Raw genomic sequence first — 18,309 nt, 5'->3', positions numbered from 1 at the left:
TCATTACAACACAGTGAAAAGGAGTTATAATAGAGATTTTCTAAAAAGGCTAAAAATATATATGGAAAGTGGAAGAGGTGCTCCTTCTGCTGAGCTTAGTGTTAAGTAGCCCAGGCCAAAATGGAGATTGGTCTGGGGAAGAAATAAGCTTTACAAAGAGGAATCAGGGGCTCAGGGATGGAAAGCTATGAAGTGTGTACTTTTGTGATAGTTCAGAAGAACTGAGGAAGAGAAGTACAAGATATGAACAGAAAATGACATCTAAGCTAGTTTATTGAAAAGTTAAAAGCCAAACCAGAAACTGAAGGCATTTTTTAGGCTAGCTTAATAAATTGTTGCTAATAGTGCTAATTTGTAGACAGTTCTATACATGGATTCGTTTTTACCAGTTAATTCACTTAAATGACTACATTTCTGATTGAAAAATTGACGTTGTTGGCATGAAGTAATCCAATCAGGATATTCTTTAGAGTTGTTGTTCCTACTACTGACTACATTAAAATTCTGAATGCCTTCTTTGGTGCCTGGATCATTGTAAATGATGTAAACATTTGTGGGTAACAGTTACCTTATTTCATCTTATTTTCATTTGATGATGTTCTACTATTCATCACTCAAATGGATTATTATAGGAAATGGAAACAGGAACAATGGCTATTCCCAAACTTTTCAAGGTCTACTATTCCTCCATTAGTGGTAACCATAATTTTCAGCCACTAGTGAATTAGGTTGAATTTGCCTTTTCATTAGGAGCTTTGATAACATGAACTATAACCTACTGCAAAATAATATATTTTGGAAAAAAGATCCCAAGATATGTATCCAGTCTCTAGTTTGACTTATATATATTTGATCACATAAAAACAAGTTAAATGACCAACTCAGGGGGAAAAAACCTAACAACTGGGGGAAGGAGTGAATCAAAAATCCAAAAATTGCTTCATTAAGAATATTTTCTTTGTTTTCTTCTATTTTTTATCATCATGCCTTTATGTTCTTCTTCACAGGGGCCAGATAAAATTACCCTCCCCTGACTATGAGAGCCCCCATGTCTACAACTTGGTGATTCCATCATCTTTCCCGAGGCAAGAAAGAAATGTTTAAGCCTAACGCTGCTTACTGAGAATATGTTTAGTTATATAATTAGAACATTTCCAATCATTGAGAATAAATTTTGAGAGGAAATAAATGTTTTAGTCCAGTAGACCAAGATGGGGGTACCCTAGTGAGAGTCTTCTACCATGAAAGAGTAGCCTAAGGATACTGGATACTTAAAAGTGACATAAATTAAGCATCAGGAAGTCAGTGAAAGCTGCAGAAATGAAGATAGGGTGACACCCAAATAAGATGCCTACTCTACAATTATGCATAGGTCCTATCAGCCCCAAAGGGCCAACTCACCAATAAAAATGTTCTCCCAACTACTTTGAGATGCTTGCAAGTGCCTTGTCTAACAGATCCTAAATAGGACATCATGATACTGACTCCTGCTTTACAAAAGAGAACTTTGCATCCACTATCCACTCCCAAAGCCAGCCTTTGCATTCCTGACATTCTACCTAGGCCTTATCAAAACCATTTTATCATTTCATTAAACAATTAGCCAGCCAATGGCAAATCCTTCATATTTTTCCCTTCAAAATCCCTCTCTATCCACCTCCTTTCTTCCCTGCCTATCACAGAAATGGGTCTTGAATAGGTTCTCCGTCTTAAAGGAACTTGTCAATTTTGCTGCTAAGTCTTGGGGTGGAATCTTCTCCCCATTTCGCTGAGGCAAGCCCTGCACTGGTGGGTTCCAGGACTACAACAGATTCTCTCCATAAGACACACAGGTGAGATTTCTTTTTTCTTACACACTCTTGTTTCCTAGCCTGTCCTTTTACTACTCTTTCAGCAGTTTAAAAGTAATGTGTCTACATCTGATATTCAATTGATGTCTTCCCACAGGATCTTTCTCCTATCTGAAGTATGCTTTTGGAGGCAGCCAGCTAACCCAGCACTGTCTCCTAAGTCCCAATATCAACCTCTTCCAAGAATTATTCAAAAGTAAGAGATAACATTCCCCCAGATCCACTCCAGCTGAATATTTTACATTTTCTCTTCAGCCAACTCGCAGTACAATTATATAATCTTTTTTGTCTTATGAATTAATTATCTATATTTACTCTGATGATTTATGATCTTGGGATTTTGGTTTTTTAGTATCTTTTCTCTTTGAGAGTTTTATTTGCTTCAAACAGGAAGGCCTTTGCAGACAGCCTAGGATAAGGAGTACGTAAACATTTTCTTTTATTCTATGACAAGAAGAAAAACCTACCTGCCCATGCTTTTGCGGAGGGGCAATCCCATGAGACATTTCAGGATGTGATGGGGCCTGGAGGTCTGTCCCCCGTGTTTTGGGACGTACCACATCAGAGGCCAGAGTGGAGGAAATTGCTAGAGACTTGGGCCGAGAAGCTGTGGTGCCCATCCCTCCAGGGGGGCCTTGTTCACCTTTTCCACTGGTAGATTCATCTTCCCCTTCCGAGTCCACAACAAAGACATATTCAGCTTTAAAGAGGTCACTTTGCTGCATTCCTTGAAGTTCGTTTGCTTTGAGTCCCCTTCCTTGTGAAATATTTTCACTGACCTCTGAAGGATAAATCAATGTTCCTTGGTCTCTCTCCCGTTGGCTCCCAGCATTCAAGGTCAAGTACTCATTGGAATCAGACTGTAATTAATGTAGAGACATAAAAGCATTGACATTGGTTTGACACTGGCTTCTGTTTTGCCTGTACTCTTAAAAGTTTAACCTGCTTATGATTTCCAAAGACTAGAATTTTTAGGAATATATTTAAAAATCAGGTTGACTTAGGAGAGACTGGATTGAAATTAATGGCTTACTTTTTTTCAAAAAAAAATGTTAATGTTTATTTTTATTTTTGAGAGAGAGAGACAGAGCACAAACTCAGGAGGGGCCGAGAGGTAGACACAGAATCTGAAGGAGATTCCAGGCTCTGAGTTGTCAGCACAGAGCCCAGTGCGGGGCTTGAGCCACAAACCATGAGATCATGACCCAAGCTGAAGTTGGACACTTAATCAACTGAGCCACCCAGGCACCCCTGAAGTTAATGGCTCACTTTTACTAGCCCGGTTGTCTGTCCTAGTCCAAGCCCAAACAACTTCAAGCTCAGAATCAATATCAAGTAAACCTGCTTTAAAATAAATCATGATATAATTTCTTAAAAAGAAATAGAGATAGCAATGTTTCCCATGAAGGCATTCATGAAACAAATGGGCGTTGGTCAAGTGTTTAGTTAATGGTCAGGCAAAACCTGTATAAGTCAGAGAGAAAGGAAACCCCACTGAAAGTTCCTAAAATAGTACAAATCTCTCTGAAAGTCTGAGAGGAAAAATAAAACTAGAACAAAATGCGTAGGTATTCAAACAAAACAATCTAAACTAATTGGGAGGAACTCAAGAATCAGACACCAGGAAAAAAAAGTATTTTTAGTACAAAGTATTTTTCACCACTATTTTATTTTGTAATTCTAATCTTTTCCCATCCAATTTTTTTATGAGTACAGAGAGGGTTTACAAGACCAAAGTACGATATCTTTATCAAACTATCAAGCATCTTTTTCTAAAATGATAACTGTACTGTACATTAAGATTGTATTTAAAAGACCCAACGTTTATTTTCTTGGCTTTGATAACCATGCTGTGGTTACTATCCTTTTCTTTGCAACATTTCTTTAGGTCTAAAATTACTGCAGAATAAAAAATAATAAAGAAGACACTAAATAAACTAAAATAAATGAAATTTCAACTGTGGTAGTAAACTTGACATGTGCTATTATATGCATATATATCATATGTGTAAGAATAGAAGTCAAACTACTGATTATATATAACTAAAAAGGTGATTTTATATACCCACTGTACATTTCTTAGCTGATGATGATTTAGTCAAGATAAACGTAAATTGCTTCTGATTAGGATTTCTCTGACAATGGTCATTTCACATATTAAATTATAATGCTATACAATAATAAAAACCCAAATTAGAAAGAAGTTTAAATTAAATATAAAAGGATTCAGGAGCGCCTGGGTGGCTCAGACAGTTAAGCATCTGACTCTTGATTGTCAGCTCAGGTCATGATCTCACGGTTTGTGGGATCGAGCCCCAAGGTGGGCTCCATGCTGACAGTGCAGAGCCTGCTTGAGATTCTCTCTCCCTCTCTCTCTGCTCCTCCCCTGCTCGTTCTCTCTCTCTTTATCACAATAAATAAACTTTTAAGAAAATTAAGGATTCAGAGACAGATTGCTTATTATAAAAAGTAACAATAACTAAAAAGATGGCAAAAATTGAACTAGTCTTCAAAAACCTTATTAGTGATCTAAAATAATTCCCTTCCCCGTAGTCCATCATTCTCTATTCCTTTAGTTTGATGTACTTTTGTACAGCTTTATCATTATCTGAGATTTCATTATATGCTTTTCACTTTGTTTATTGTATGCCTTCCCAATAATGAGTTACAGGAGTTGACTTTATTAATTCAGAATCCACTGCACCAAACACATAATGCATTCAGTAAACAGTGGTTGAATATATAAATTATCAAGGGGTTATTTAGCCTGCCCTATTATAATATTGAACTATTTAAAAAATAGGAAGAAAAATCTTGAATATTCTAAAGATATAGTTGTGTGCATTTCAGTGCAATCAGCAAATAAATATCAATGTCTCAGGAAGCTCTGGAAGTTTGCAACCAAGATTAATATATATGTCCACAGTCATCTCATATGCTCATAGCACCTATAACAAAGGACACCATAACTATGTGTGTGTGCGTATACATATTTGAGAACTCTTAGAGAGAAATTTCCTGGTCATTCCAATTGTCGTGTGTAGGATCTCCCTGAAATAATGTGGCCTTAATAGTCTTTGAAATAAGGCAGTAGCATTGAAAAATCTCAGGATCACAGATATATTATAGCTTTCCAGATAAGATGTTTTCATACACCCAAGGTGAATCAGATTATTTTGCCCCTTTTTAGTGAATCAAGAACACCACGAAATCCCCCAGTCACATTTTATTCATAATAAGACAGTATTAAAATACATTTTTTTAAGTAGGTTCCACACCCATCATGGAGCCCAACACAGGGCTTGAAATCAGGACCCTGAGATCAAGACCTGAGGTGAGATCAAGAGTTGAACACTTAACCAACTGAGCCACCCAGGCACCCCTTAAATATATTTTTTAATTTTTTTTTTCAACGTTTATTTATTTTTGGGACAGCGAGAGACAGAGCATGAACGGGGGAGGGGCAGAGAGAGAGGGAGACACAGAATCGGAAACAGGCTCCAGGCTCCGAGCCATCAGCCCAGAGCCCGACGCGGGGCTCGAACTCACGGACCGCGAGATCGTGACCTGGCTGAAGTCGGACGCCCAACCGACTGCGCCACCCAGGCGCCCCAAATATATTTTTTAAAGAGAAAGGGTTTTTTAGCCAAACTGTCATTGCGCTAACACAAGTCATTATCAGGGTTTTTTGTCTGTTTTAATTTTATTTCCAGTTTTGGTCTCATTTTGGATAAGCATAATCAGTGTATAAATACAATTTTATAACCTATGTTGTTGCTTACTATTATAAAGTTAATACTTTCCATGGAATTACATAATCACTATAATTATAACCTTGTAAAAGTAATTTATTATCATATTCTTAATTTTATTTTGCTGATTATTAGCTATTAGACTATTTTTATTTTTCCCTAATTGTTTTCCTAAATGACATTTTTTCTGCCTTTGTACTATTTCCTTAAAATATATTTCTTTTTTTATGTTTATTTATTTAATTTTTGAGAGAGAGAGAGAGAGCAAGCCAGAGATGGGCAGAGAGAGAGAGGAAGAGAGAGAATCCCAACCAGGCTTTGCACTGTCAGCTCAGAACCCAATGAAGGGATCAAGCTCATGAACTGTGAGATCATGACCTGAGCCAAAACCAAGAGCCAGATGCTCAACCAATTGAGCCACCCAGGCTACCTACAGGTCAGGCTAACTATAGGCTAACTACAGGCTAACTAGCTACCCAGGCTAACTACAGGCTAACTAGCCAGGCCACCAGCTAACTACATTTCTAAGAGTTAGTTATTAAAAATTATGACAGTTTTAAAACTATGCATAAGGGCTTTCCACCAAAGTTGTATAAATTCGTAGAGCTAGCTGCAAAGCATGAGCATGCCAATACCTTCACAACTGTCCCAGTACTGGATATGACACTTTTTAAATTTTGCTAATTTATTGCATGTAAAACAATAATGTCTCACCATTTTATTTTGTATTTTCTATCAAGATAAATTCAAACTTCTCAGGAAATTTTGTTTTCATTATTTTAAGACATATTTGGGAGAAGGGAAAATGCCAGGAGGCAGAATGTGTCATGTGAATAGCAAAGAACAGGGTGTCAACTCATGAGTTGAGAATAGTGTATTAGAAAGAAGCAGGGGTATGATAATGTTTCAGTTTCTATTACACACTTATATTTTTAGTCAACCTTACATTTCACAGACATCTCACTTTATGCAAAGGAAATAAACATTCATACAAATTTCCAAGTCATTATTATGGACAATTGAATGTTTAATATAAAGTTACTTAATATAAAAAAAAAAAAGAATAAAAGTAATCCTACCCTATTTACAGCTTCTGGATTCTTATCACTTGGTTCCTCAGGAATTTTAACAAGGAATTTAGAGGTGTCAGCCAACTTAGAGTGGGTTGGTAGTCTTCTGACAGTGGGGACAAATGTGAAGATCAGAGGTTTGGCTTCAGAATCACCAGAAGAGACCTACGAGACATGTAATAAATTAGACCTTCAGTCCTGTCAAAGGTTTATCTTGACTTTATTTTCTATACCCCATGATATTTATCTCAGTTATTTTGATAAATTGCCTATTATCCTGTGGTCATGTGTATGGTTGCCAAAAAAAAACAGCTATAAAAACGGTCACAGTGGATCAGATTCCCCCCCCCTTTTTTTATGATTCCATTTATCAGAGAAAGCAGTACAACCCCAGAAAGATCCTGTTGTAGGGGGATGGCAACAAAACAATAGATTGGCTAGTTGGTCTTTTGGAATATTATAGGGCACTTCTACCTCAGTAGGATCATCACAAACACAGCATCTAGTCTGTTTCAAAATTGACTTTTATTCATTTAACCCTGGGTTAGCAATTTCAATTTGACTCATAATCACAACCATGCAAGAAACTTCCAACATGTATCACTAATGAGAATACTAAAAACTGGATTTAAAATTGAAAGAATGTTTTTTTAGCGATTAGAACACCAATGTTTCCCTTGAGGACACACTTTCTCTTTCATTCATGCTTTAATAATTCAAGAATGATTGTGTTTATTTTTTTAATTTATTTAAATTTTAGTTAACATACAGTACTATATTGGTTTTAGAAGTAGTTTTCAGGGATTCATCATTTACAGACAACACCCAGTGCTCATCACAAATTCCCTCCTTAGTACCCATCACCCATCTAGCCCATTTCCCCACCACTTCCCCTCCATCAACCCTCAGTTGTTTCTTAATATCCACATATGAGTGAAATTATATGGTATTTGTCTTTCTCTGATTGACTTATTTTGCTTAGCATAATACATTCTAGCTCTATCCATGTCATTGCAAATGGCAAGATTTCATTCTTTTAGATGGCTGAGTAATATTCCATTGTGTGTGTGTGTGTGTGTGTGTGTGTGTGTCACATTTTTTTTATCAATTCATCAGTCAATGGACATTTGGGCTTTCTCCATAATTTGGCTATTGTTGACAATGCTGCTGTAACATTAGGGTGCATGTATCCTTTCAAATCTGTATTTTTGTATCCTTTGGGTAAATATCTAATAGTGCAATTGCTGGATTGTAGGGTAGTTCTGTCTTTAGTTTTCTGAGGAACCTCTATATTGTTCCCCAGAGTGGCTGCACCAGAATGATCGTGTTTACTATTTGTTGTGTGGCAGGAACTCAAGGAGCTAGGGATGCCATAATGAATAGGAAATAGTCAGTAGACCACACACAAGAAGAAAAAAGGGGATGCACAAACCACTAAGGGAAAAGTGCTGAGCGGTGCCTGCCTACCCAATCCAGGAATGTCTGCAAAAGGCAACACCTGAAATTTGGTCCCAGGGAAGAGGAAGATAAGGATATCCCAGGCTAAGAAAACCAGATGATTGAAATCATGGAAGGGCAGCAGCAGTGGGGAATACATATCAAACTTGGATTCTGTCTGATTGACAACAGAGAACAATTACAGCACCGTAGACTGGAAATGAAGTAGTCACATTAGAATTTTAGATAGATAACTCTGGGTTTTTGTTCCACATTTTATTTATTTTTAAGAGAGCGCAAGCAGTGGAGAAGCAGAGGATCTGAAGTGGACTCTGTGCTGACAGCAGAGAACCCAATAGGGGGCTTGAACTCATGAACTGCAAGATCATGACCCAAGCCAAAGTCAGACGCACAGCCACCTAGGTGCTAACTCTGGTTTTAAAAGACATGTGACTAGTGACAAGCACAGAAAACCAAGAGCAATAGATTGAGGACTAAATGAAAGGGAAAAAGAGAAGATGCAGCTGTAAATTTCTCTTTCTAGAAATCTGGATAAAGGGTAAAGAGGGAGGTTGAGAGGAGTTAGTGAGGGAAGGAGAGTCAAAGAGGTGCCTCTGCTGGCATGTAATAGGGTGGACCTGAACATGTCTGTAGACTTGGGAAAGGAGCCAGAAGAGAAGGAAAGCAAAACAAGGTCCTGGAGGAAGCAGGCAAAATATGTTAAGAGAATGGGAGAAGGAACATGGCCTCCTTTGAGTCCAGAGAAAATGAATGAAGATACAGAAAAGCTCACAAATGTGGTGCAGTGGTGGAAGCAGAAAGGTGGCATAATCAACACTGATGGTAAAATCAACCCCATCTAATCAGAGTAACACTGCCCCTCAGCTACCTCCATGCCTCTGTCACAAGAAATATGATACACCCCGGCAGGACCCTCACTTTCCTCTCCCTTTAAACTGTGCCCACTTTCTGTGCCTTGGACCTCTCAGGCTTCATTGTGGCCTTCCCTTTAACCCCATCCATGTCAGCCCCTATGAGAAACCCAGGCTGGAGTCATCCCGCAATTCCTGTGTGCTATGCACACCCCCTCATTCTTTTCCCATCTGTGCCCCATCCCAATTCATGAAGTATTTCTACCATACACATTCTGAAATTCAGGCAGCCATCATACAATCTCCCATGTCCTTAAGCTCTTCTCCATCCTCACTCTAATCAAACCACTGCTTCCTCTGAAGGGCTCTGTCTCTAAGAAGCTTGTTCAATGGTTGCTATTTTCCCTCACACTGGACCTGGAAGTACAAGAGTGTCCTCCTCACTCCCCTTTACTACTTCCAGACCATTCTTCTTTCCTCCTACCTAGAAACTTCCAGATGTGAATCTCATGTCAAGAGTCTATACCACTCATGACCTCTCATCTTCACTGTCATCTGCCCACACCCAAATTAAGCAAGCTCTTCTTTCTTTGAAGATTTAGTTCGTGGCTCAATTCCACTCCCTTTAACACTCTGCTTTGCTTAATACCCAGTGTCACAGCCCATGGGTAATTTTCCTCATATTGTGTTGACCTGGCCTCTGCTCCTTCTTGCCCCTCAATCCCTAGCCTCAACCAATAGCCACCAGCCCTCTGTAATGTCACATTTTCCATTCTCTGATCTCCACTTCTTTTCTTTCCACACCTCCCTCTCATACTCCAGCTGCAACATTTCTCAGACCCCACCAGAAGGAAAATCTACTGATCCCTCCAACATTATGTTTTCCCATACTTCTCTTTTATTTTAGCCAGCCTCAGTGACTGCGTTTACCCCATGCATACTCCTCAAGTGCCCTGCCCTCTCTCACATCATCCCTCCCATTTGGACAAATCACAGTCCTCACTAAATCTAACCTCCTACCTAATCTACCCCTTCACCACAAAGGTATGTAATTGGAAGAAATCACACAACTGTGCTTACCGGTTTCACTTCAAATTTATGACTCTGAGACTCAAGCAGGCTCTTCAATGTTGCTCTATAAACATATTATAGTTCTGTAGTCCATTCACTCTCCCACTTCCCTAGAAAACTCACACCCTCTCCTTTTTTCACACCCTCAATATCTTCTTCCATGGTCTTACTCTGACCCGATGACTTGGTTTCTTATTTCACTGAGATAACTAGAGCAGTCAAACAAGAATTTCCAAGGTCCCCATCACTACATCTACTCACCCACCCATATCCTTGTCTCTCGAGTGGCCTTCAGTCCTGCCACTATGATCCCACTAAAATCAACCCTCACTTGAGTATTATGCCTTCTACTTACTTTCAATTTTTCAACAAGGTCTTATTAAATGTCTACTAAATGCTAAGACATCACTCTAGGTGTTGGCGATGTAATGGTGAGCACACTAATAGAGTTTACATTCTGTGGAGAAAGAAGTAAACAAAATAAATATGTAAAAAATATATTACTTTCAATAGGCAGAAGCTATGAAGACTGGCTATAAGGCTATGGCAGTAACCCATGGGAGAGAAAATGGTAGGTTGAACTTGGATTGTTGCAGTAATCACAATAAGAAATGTTAAGAGTCTGACTATATTTTAGTTTTTTTAATTTTTTGTAATGTTTTATTTATTTTTGAGAGAGAGAGCGTGAGTGGGGCAGGCACAGAGAGAGAGACAGACAGAAGATCTGAAGTGGGATCCGTGCTATCAGCAACAAGTCCACGTGGGGCTCAAACTCAGGAACTGTGAGATCATGACCTAAGCCAAAGTCAGACATTCAACCGACTGAGCCTCCCAGGTACCTTGGTTCTGGCTAGATTTCAAAGGAAAACTTAGAATTATCTTAAAAATTAGATGTGGGATATAAAAGATAGATAAGAATCAAGACATGTACAAAATTTTTGACCTGAATAACCACAAGAAATGAAATTTTATTCACTAAAATGGGGAAAACAACAGGTGAAGCTAGTCTGAGAATAAAGATCAAATGTAATATGCCAAATACAGATCCAAGTGGAATTGTAGGTATGGAAGTCAAGTTTAGAGGAAAGTCTGTGCTAAAGATAAAATTATTAGGATTGTTAACTTGTACATGGTATTTAAAACCAAATTACCAGAAGAGATCACCAAGGTAGTAAGCACAAATAGGAAAAGAAGAGGTCCAAGGTTGAAGCCTCCAGAGTCGGAACACTAAGTTATCAAGCAGCTAAGGAAGAACTAGAAAAATTGACATGGGATTTTAAGGAAAACAGAAAAGACTAGAACGTCATTGACAGCAATAGGAAAGATGCCTGACTATAAACAAAAGGAGAGACAGAATATGCCGAGGACCCGTAGTAATGAAGCAATTTGCTTGGACATTTGATATCTTCTCCAGGGATGTGTCAAACTACCCCTCACAGGAACAGAAGAAAACAATGGTAGCACTTACAGAGCTGGTGTTCAGAAGCAGTTTTGGCAAAAGGATGTTGTGAGCGTGAGGAAATTGAGGGCTCTAGTGAGAGTAGAGCAAGCGAACACCATGGAGTGAAGTTTGGAGAGGTACAGAAGAGGAACCCTCAGATTCAGGGGACCAGTGGTCTCTGACGCTCAGAGACCAGATTTGATAACATGGTGAGTGTTGGGGAGAATGACTTGGGGTTAGAGTACAGTATGTGAGAGTTTAAGATTTAGATGTATGGTAATTCTGGACGATTATGTGGTCTAAGGCTTTGACCTTGAGACTGAGTATCTCAGAAGAAAAAAAAAAACAAAACAGAAAAGGCACTGAGATTGGGAAGCTCAAGTAACTGTGAGACAAGAAGGTTGACAAAGTCATTCTGGTGAAAATGAAAGCCACCATGGATGACAAGACTGGACTGGACAGAGAGACTGAGAGCATGATGGCACTCAGTGAGCCTGGGGTCAGGAGGTACCTGGATCAGGCTATCTGACACACTAGATTATTAATAGGTATTTTCTTTGTGAGTATGTAATCAAAGAAAGAGAAGTGGATATCCTTACAGGAGATTTCACCCACGTTATATGTCTAATGAACTAACTGTAGGCCAGTTTATTATAGGGTACAGCTTTCTGATAACTAAAAATACTAAAACAGCCATGCCTTCTAGAAACAATTCCTTAGGGAATATAAAATACACAGACAAACCTTTCTGAACCATCTCTCACTCTTTAACCTTCTTTTACGCCTTTAAAGATAGTTGTCATTATTCCTTCATTGCAGTCATGTCAAAATTGCCAGGTTGCAACTAATCATCTGAAAATAATAAATCAATGCTCTCCTCTGTAGTGAGGAACATTAGATCCCTTGTGAGATTTGGGAAGCCCATTAGTCTTATCAGCAACAACAATATGACACACTTACTAGATAGATTGTTTTCTAGGAAGGCTTCTTTACATGACTAATCTCATAAATATCATGATAGATAGCAGTTTTAGCAACAAAATCATTAGAGGTAGTTCAGATAATTCATCGCAGAATTTCATGTGGGTAGGAAATAAAGACAGTGCTTTAGGAGTCAAAAAAGAAGTGAAACTGTGAACTTATCCCCAGGTTCTATAGGCCCATCATCTCCCCACATGATGACTACAAGTCTGTCTTATGTTCTATCCCCATGAAATTTAAATACCAACGTATGAAAGGGTTCAGTATTAAGTGCCCCATGAGTATGAAATACATACAACCATTACTAACAGTAAGTGATTTTGCCTTCTAAAACACACACAATGACGAAAATTCATTTCTCCAGCCTTGTACAATTTGTACAATGCTATCCCACTTAAATCTCCAAAATACAAATAGATCTCTACTGTTGATACCCCATAAATTATAGACTTTTTAAAGGGTAATAGCTATAATTTTAGTGAATAAAATGGAAACAAAGTATCAGTGAACACTAACGTTTCAGTGCATAAGGTGTGCTTTTAATGCAATGCCCTCAAATGAATTTCTAAGCATAACCACACGTTGACAATGAAAGCAACAGCAAAATAAAATTATTCCTTTCTATTTTATTGTCATATTTTCCTACAGACACAGCCATATCCTACATAAAATGTCTTTCCCGGTATAGGAGAACAACTTTTTTTTTTTTTTTTAATTTTAGTTGAACCAATACATGATGTCATTCAAGAATAACATAAAAGGGAAAATCTAATAGGGCTAAAGACGTATTCATCTTCCAAGGTTACTGTTGGAGAAAAAGATCAGGGATAAATTCCCGTCTGCACACATATCCTCAGAAGCACAACCACAAAAAGGGCAATGGTTCGGCATCTGCTTTTAAGCTGGGAGTACAGTGTTAGCATGGGGCTCTTTTCATCGCTATTACCTAGCATCCTCTTATCTAACCAATGATGTACAAATTTTTTTTTGTACAGAATTTAGGTTGGAAAAGGATGTGAAATTATACTATGTAACATTTAGATGTAGAGCCACGTGTTAGTTGATAGACTGCTGAATCCCCGGTTCAGAAAAGAAGAAAAAAAAATTTTTTTTTCTGTTTCCTGCACACGGTGGCCAAGTTCCAGGGGAGCCCAGAAATGAATCGCTATGGTGATGAAAAATCATTTTCCACCCAAAGCAGAAACAGATGCACGTTAATACCACTGCACTTGTTAAATGCCAGTTAACACTTTCAGTTGCCAATGCCATTTAAAAACGCATCTTAGTTCTTGTTCTTGGGAAACTACTTTAATAATAGAATTAGACCCAGACGGATTAAACTCTCGCCCTAAAAATGGTTTCAAGCACTCGACATCTCTTGAGACTGTCCCCTTCTCCCCGGACAGGCGAATAGGAACTTAGGAAATTGTGTTTTCCCACACCATGCAGGTTAAGTGCTCCGTTGCTCAGTTTCAGGCTGCAATGCCTTCCTGTCTACTATTTCCCTAAAAGTTCTCTTCCTTCCCATGTCAACACCCACACTCACAGATGTCCACCAGCCTCCTGTTGAGCAGAGGCATCCCTGGGTGTCAGCTTCAACACTATGCCGAGGGCAGTCCTGAGCATTTTTTTGGTTGGCCAGTGAGCAGTTCGCTTTTATCTGCTGGCCCCTTCCACGAACTGTAGATAACATTTCATTTTGACATACAGTCAAATTTATCTATACCCAGGCAGCTCTCCCTCAAGCCCTCTTGCAGCAAACAACGAAGTGCACAGCCTTTAAAAGTTCCTGAAAACATTAAGGAAAGACTTCCTTTTACCTGGGGTGTGGTCTGAATGCTCCCTGCTAAGACGCACGAGTTCATTTGGAAGTAATTGTTCCCGCAGTCCCTCGGAAGCCCCTGTTCTGGAAGCATTGATTCATCACACAAGGGAGTGAGCAAACCGATGACTGAGGTGTGGGAAGGGAGCCTCTCACTAAAACAACACACACTCACACAGGGAAAAAAAAAATTCTAAAAAGAGGTAAAGTGGAATCCTCCCTGAATTGAAGAATCCTGTCAGCTCCCAAGAGTAGATTTATGTTTAGACAATTTTTAGATTTGGCACTTCATGAGAGGTCATACCGACTGCTGAAATGGAGCCAGTAGAAATTAAAAAAAAAAAAAAAAATGCCACCTATATGTGTTTGCCCTCTTTTCACGCAAGTATTCCAGTTACATATTCTGCAAAAAGAAGAGAGAAGCCAGATTGTGCCGCGACGAGAAGCTGATTGAAGGGCCCAAGCATCTGCCAATCTCAGGAACCAGGTGGTCACATGCACTGAGAACATTTAGAGACACAAATACATGCAAACACTGTGTCTAAATAAAGAACGACACAACACACAGTGATCATTTCAAAAAAATCAATAATATGATCGGCCGTGGGCACGTAAATGCAAGCAGCGGGAGCATCTGTAGTGACTGAAGTTCTGCTATTAATCAAATTAGCTCTAGAATAAAGCTTGGAATCAAATATTTGTGGGGAAAAAATTCCATTCCAAGGTTCCTGGAAGATGCTGAGTGTCCTGACTGCAGACAAAACTTCACACACGAAACGGATTGGAGTCTTCAGATTTCAGTAGTTCTATATTTTTTATGTATTGATTTTTCTCCAAATCTGTTTGGATTTGGCAATAAAAGCACAAACCTACGTTTGTGCTTTGGCAATGAAAGGTGGTGTGGCCCAAGGGCTGATTATAGACCAAAGGCTATGGAAAGCAATGAAGATTTTATTTTCGAGATCTGGATTATATCTCTTAATTTTCAACCTTATCAAAAGTCTGAAGGGGCACATGGTCTCATAGTTTGTGAGTTTGAACCATGCATCAGGCTCTGCTCTGAGAGCTTGGAGCCTGCTTTAGACCCTCTGTCTCCCTCTTTCTCTGCCCTTCCCCCACTTGATTGTGGGCTCTTTCCCTCAAAAACAAACATTCAAAAAAGGTTCTAAAAAACACAAAACAAACAAAAAAGCCTGAATTTTTGGAAACATTACAAGTAAGGTAACTGCCAAAAGTGATTCTACCAGCACACTGGCAAAAATTCTTCCAAATAACATAGAACTTTTTGACCTAGAAAGTTATCTAAATTTCCGAATAGAAGTGCTGTTATGTCACTAAACAAATTTATGTGTTCCTCTATGCCAAGTATAATTATGGATACTCAAAAGAAAACATAACACTCTCCTGCCCTCAAAGGGCTTACAGTCCAATTAAGAATATAAGACAGATATACAAATAATAGAAATACAAAGCAAAAAAGAACAGAAAAGAAAAGGAGAGAGGAGAAGGGAAGGGAAGGGAAGGGAAGGGGAGGGGAGGGGAGGGGAGGGGAGGGGAGGGGAGGGGAGGGGAGGGGAGGGAAGGGAAGGGAAGGGAAGGGAAGGGAAGGGAAGGGAAAGGAAGAGAAGAGAAGAGAAGAGAAGAGAAGAGAAGAGAAGAGAAGAGAAGAGAAGAGAAGAGAAGCTCCATATTGAAGTTCTCAAACTTTACACATAAACCACCTAGAGAGCTTGAGGACATCAGGGATGGGCCCCAGATTCTCTATTTCCAACAAGCTCCCAGTTGATGTTTCACTGCTTGTTCATGACACTTTGAGTAGCAGAGACTTGGAGAAACTTTTGGAGGGAGGAGAGATCACAGCCACATGGAGTAATTCAAGGATAAAGTGGCTTTGGGGCCACACTTAGAAGCATTGTGGAGTGGGGGCTTAGGAATGTGGGATAGAATAACAGTTATTTCAAAGCAGAGATAAAAGCTTGAGTGAAGGCACCTATCAGAACAGCAGTAAGCAGCAAGTCTATTCATAAAGGATGAAATCCTAGAGTTAGTCATTCACTGGCTATGGGACCCAGGGGGACCTCTCAAAGGCAGTCCTTTCACCTGTGAAATGTGGATAAGAAGAGTACTTATCTCACAGGGTTCTGGTGAGGATGAAGTTGAAATCATATAAACCCTAAAGGCCACACACCTCAGTTCCAGTGAGTGGTTCCCCAAGGGGAAGTAGCAGTCCAGTCCCTTGTCAATATTTCGATCTGTTCATGCCAAGCAGACTCAAACAACTATGGAGCTCTTCTCCCATACCTCATTCTGTCCACCTCCTGGTCTTTTCTCTCTCATTCCCTCCCCCAGCTAAAACAATACTTAAACATGTTGGCAAGTCAACTTTGGAAGAGGAAATAAATATTTTAGCCCCTATCTTTTGCCCTATTTAAACTCTTCCTTGAATCATTTTACAACATGGGAACCAATTAAATTCACCCATTATTTTGCTATTTTGCTCTGTGTCTCCTTGGCAACTTTTCTCTAATCATTTTCTTTCTCTTGTTTTATTAATAATTGTTGGTGTTACAGACTATTTGTTATATTGATAGAAGTAATAATTGTTAGTTAAAAAAACATAATGGTCATGCATTCTAGCAGCATGCTTTAGCCATCTGGTTAGTAACTACATATAGCCTCAAAGAGCACATGTATTTAGGACAATTTCTATAGAAACCATCCTCATTTGAATAGAAAATAATGGCATGGTTCAAAAAACAGGCCCCAGTCTTGGATGATGAAGAGCATGTAAGTTTCTTACACAGGATGGAAGGGTGGGGAGGAGGAGAGAGTCTATTCTCCAATTACAACCACTTTCCTATGTATACAAATGTCAATTAGGGTTTCCCAAAACCCTGAAGCATTTATAAATACAAACTTTTTTTCACAGCTCTATATAAGCATTTATTCAATTAGGTTAAGCCAGTTGTGCATCACATAAGCATACATGTTTATTTCTCCATCTTGTTGTATAAACACACACTTTTTAATGATCTCTCTTCCACTGCAGAACAAAAAATACTCCATTGAATAATGTTTTTTCAAAACTAAATAAAGTTTGTCAAAGTTTGCAACAGTTTCCAACTTCTCTTTAAGTTTTGGCATTATTGATGGCTGAAGTAGGACCTCTTTCACCTTCTTATTAAACAGATATTACTACAGTAACTTCCAGCCAAAAGACTCTTCAGGTAGTGCTTTTAAAATAGGTAATATGGAATAAATAGTCCCTCTTCTTGATATGGGAAACAAATTTGAGGGGAAAGTAGATTAGCACACAAAAGTTTTCCAAGAAGCATGGGATTAAACAGATCCAGTTGCCAAGGCTAGACACCCATTTGTCTGTTCCTATGCTCTGTACTTGATAAAAGAAGGTACTAGAAACCCATTTATTTATCTTAATAAATATCTATTGAGTACCAGAGACTAGTCTAAGCCCTGAGGGACATGAAGATAGAGAAGATTTGGACTCTATTCTCAACATGTGTTATAGTCCTATGAAGAGACACAAGTTACACGGGTCATGAGTGAGGTCTGAGGACAGTGCAAGGTGATGTGCTGAAGATAGACTGTATGGGAAAGTGGTGTCAAGCCATTCCCAGGGAGATTTCACTCTTAGCTTCCGCACTCTTACTTCCTATTTCTGGTGACCAATACTAGGACACTTATCCTGTTTTAGCTGTAGGTGGAATTTTTCCTCCACAAATGGGAATCACCAGGGGTTTGGATTCCTGTCTCCAGGGCAATAGGTGATTCCAGGGATGCTAATCAGGGCCATCCCAATTCACAGACTCAGAATTGAGTGTCTTATATTTAAAGGGAATTCTGACCTCTCATCAAAAATATGTGAGTTTCTGGGGAGCCCGGGGAACTCAGTTGGTTGAGCGTCCAAATCTGGCTCAGATAATGATCCCACTGTCCATGGGGTCGAGCCCCGTGACAGGCTCTATGCTGACAGCTCAGAACCTAGAGCCTGC

General features: G+C 39.0%; 1 protein-coding gene across 6 annotated transcripts in view; it reads right to left on the bottom strand.

The window, feature by feature from the left end:
- Positions 1 to 18,309, bottom strand: part of LOC115514070 (muscular LMNA interacting protein) — a 250,047-nt gene that overhangs the window by 131,213 nt on the left and 100,525 nt on the right. For all 6 annotated transcript variants that reach the window (XM_032593184.1, XM_032593186.1, XM_032593187.1 and 3 more), the window contains exons 2-3: positions 6,682 to 6,837; positions 2,318 to 2,710 (exon numbers count right to left, since the gene is read on the bottom strand). In XM_032593184.1, coding sequence (XP_032449075.1) covers positions 2,318 to 2,710; positions 6,682 to 6,837 — 549 coding nt within the window. The remainder of the gene's footprint in view (positions 1 to 2,317; positions 2,711 to 6,681; positions 6,838 to 18,309) is intronic.

Source organism: Lynx canadensis, chromosome B2 (genome assembly GCF_007474595.2).
Source record: "Lynx canadensis isolate LIC74 chromosome B2, mLynCan4.pri.v2, whole genome shotgun sequence".
Taxonomy (NCBI): Eukaryota; Metazoa; Chordata; class Mammalia; order Carnivora; family Felidae; genus Lynx; species Lynx canadensis.
This window is presented reverse-complemented; position numbering and strand designations above follow the sequence as displayed.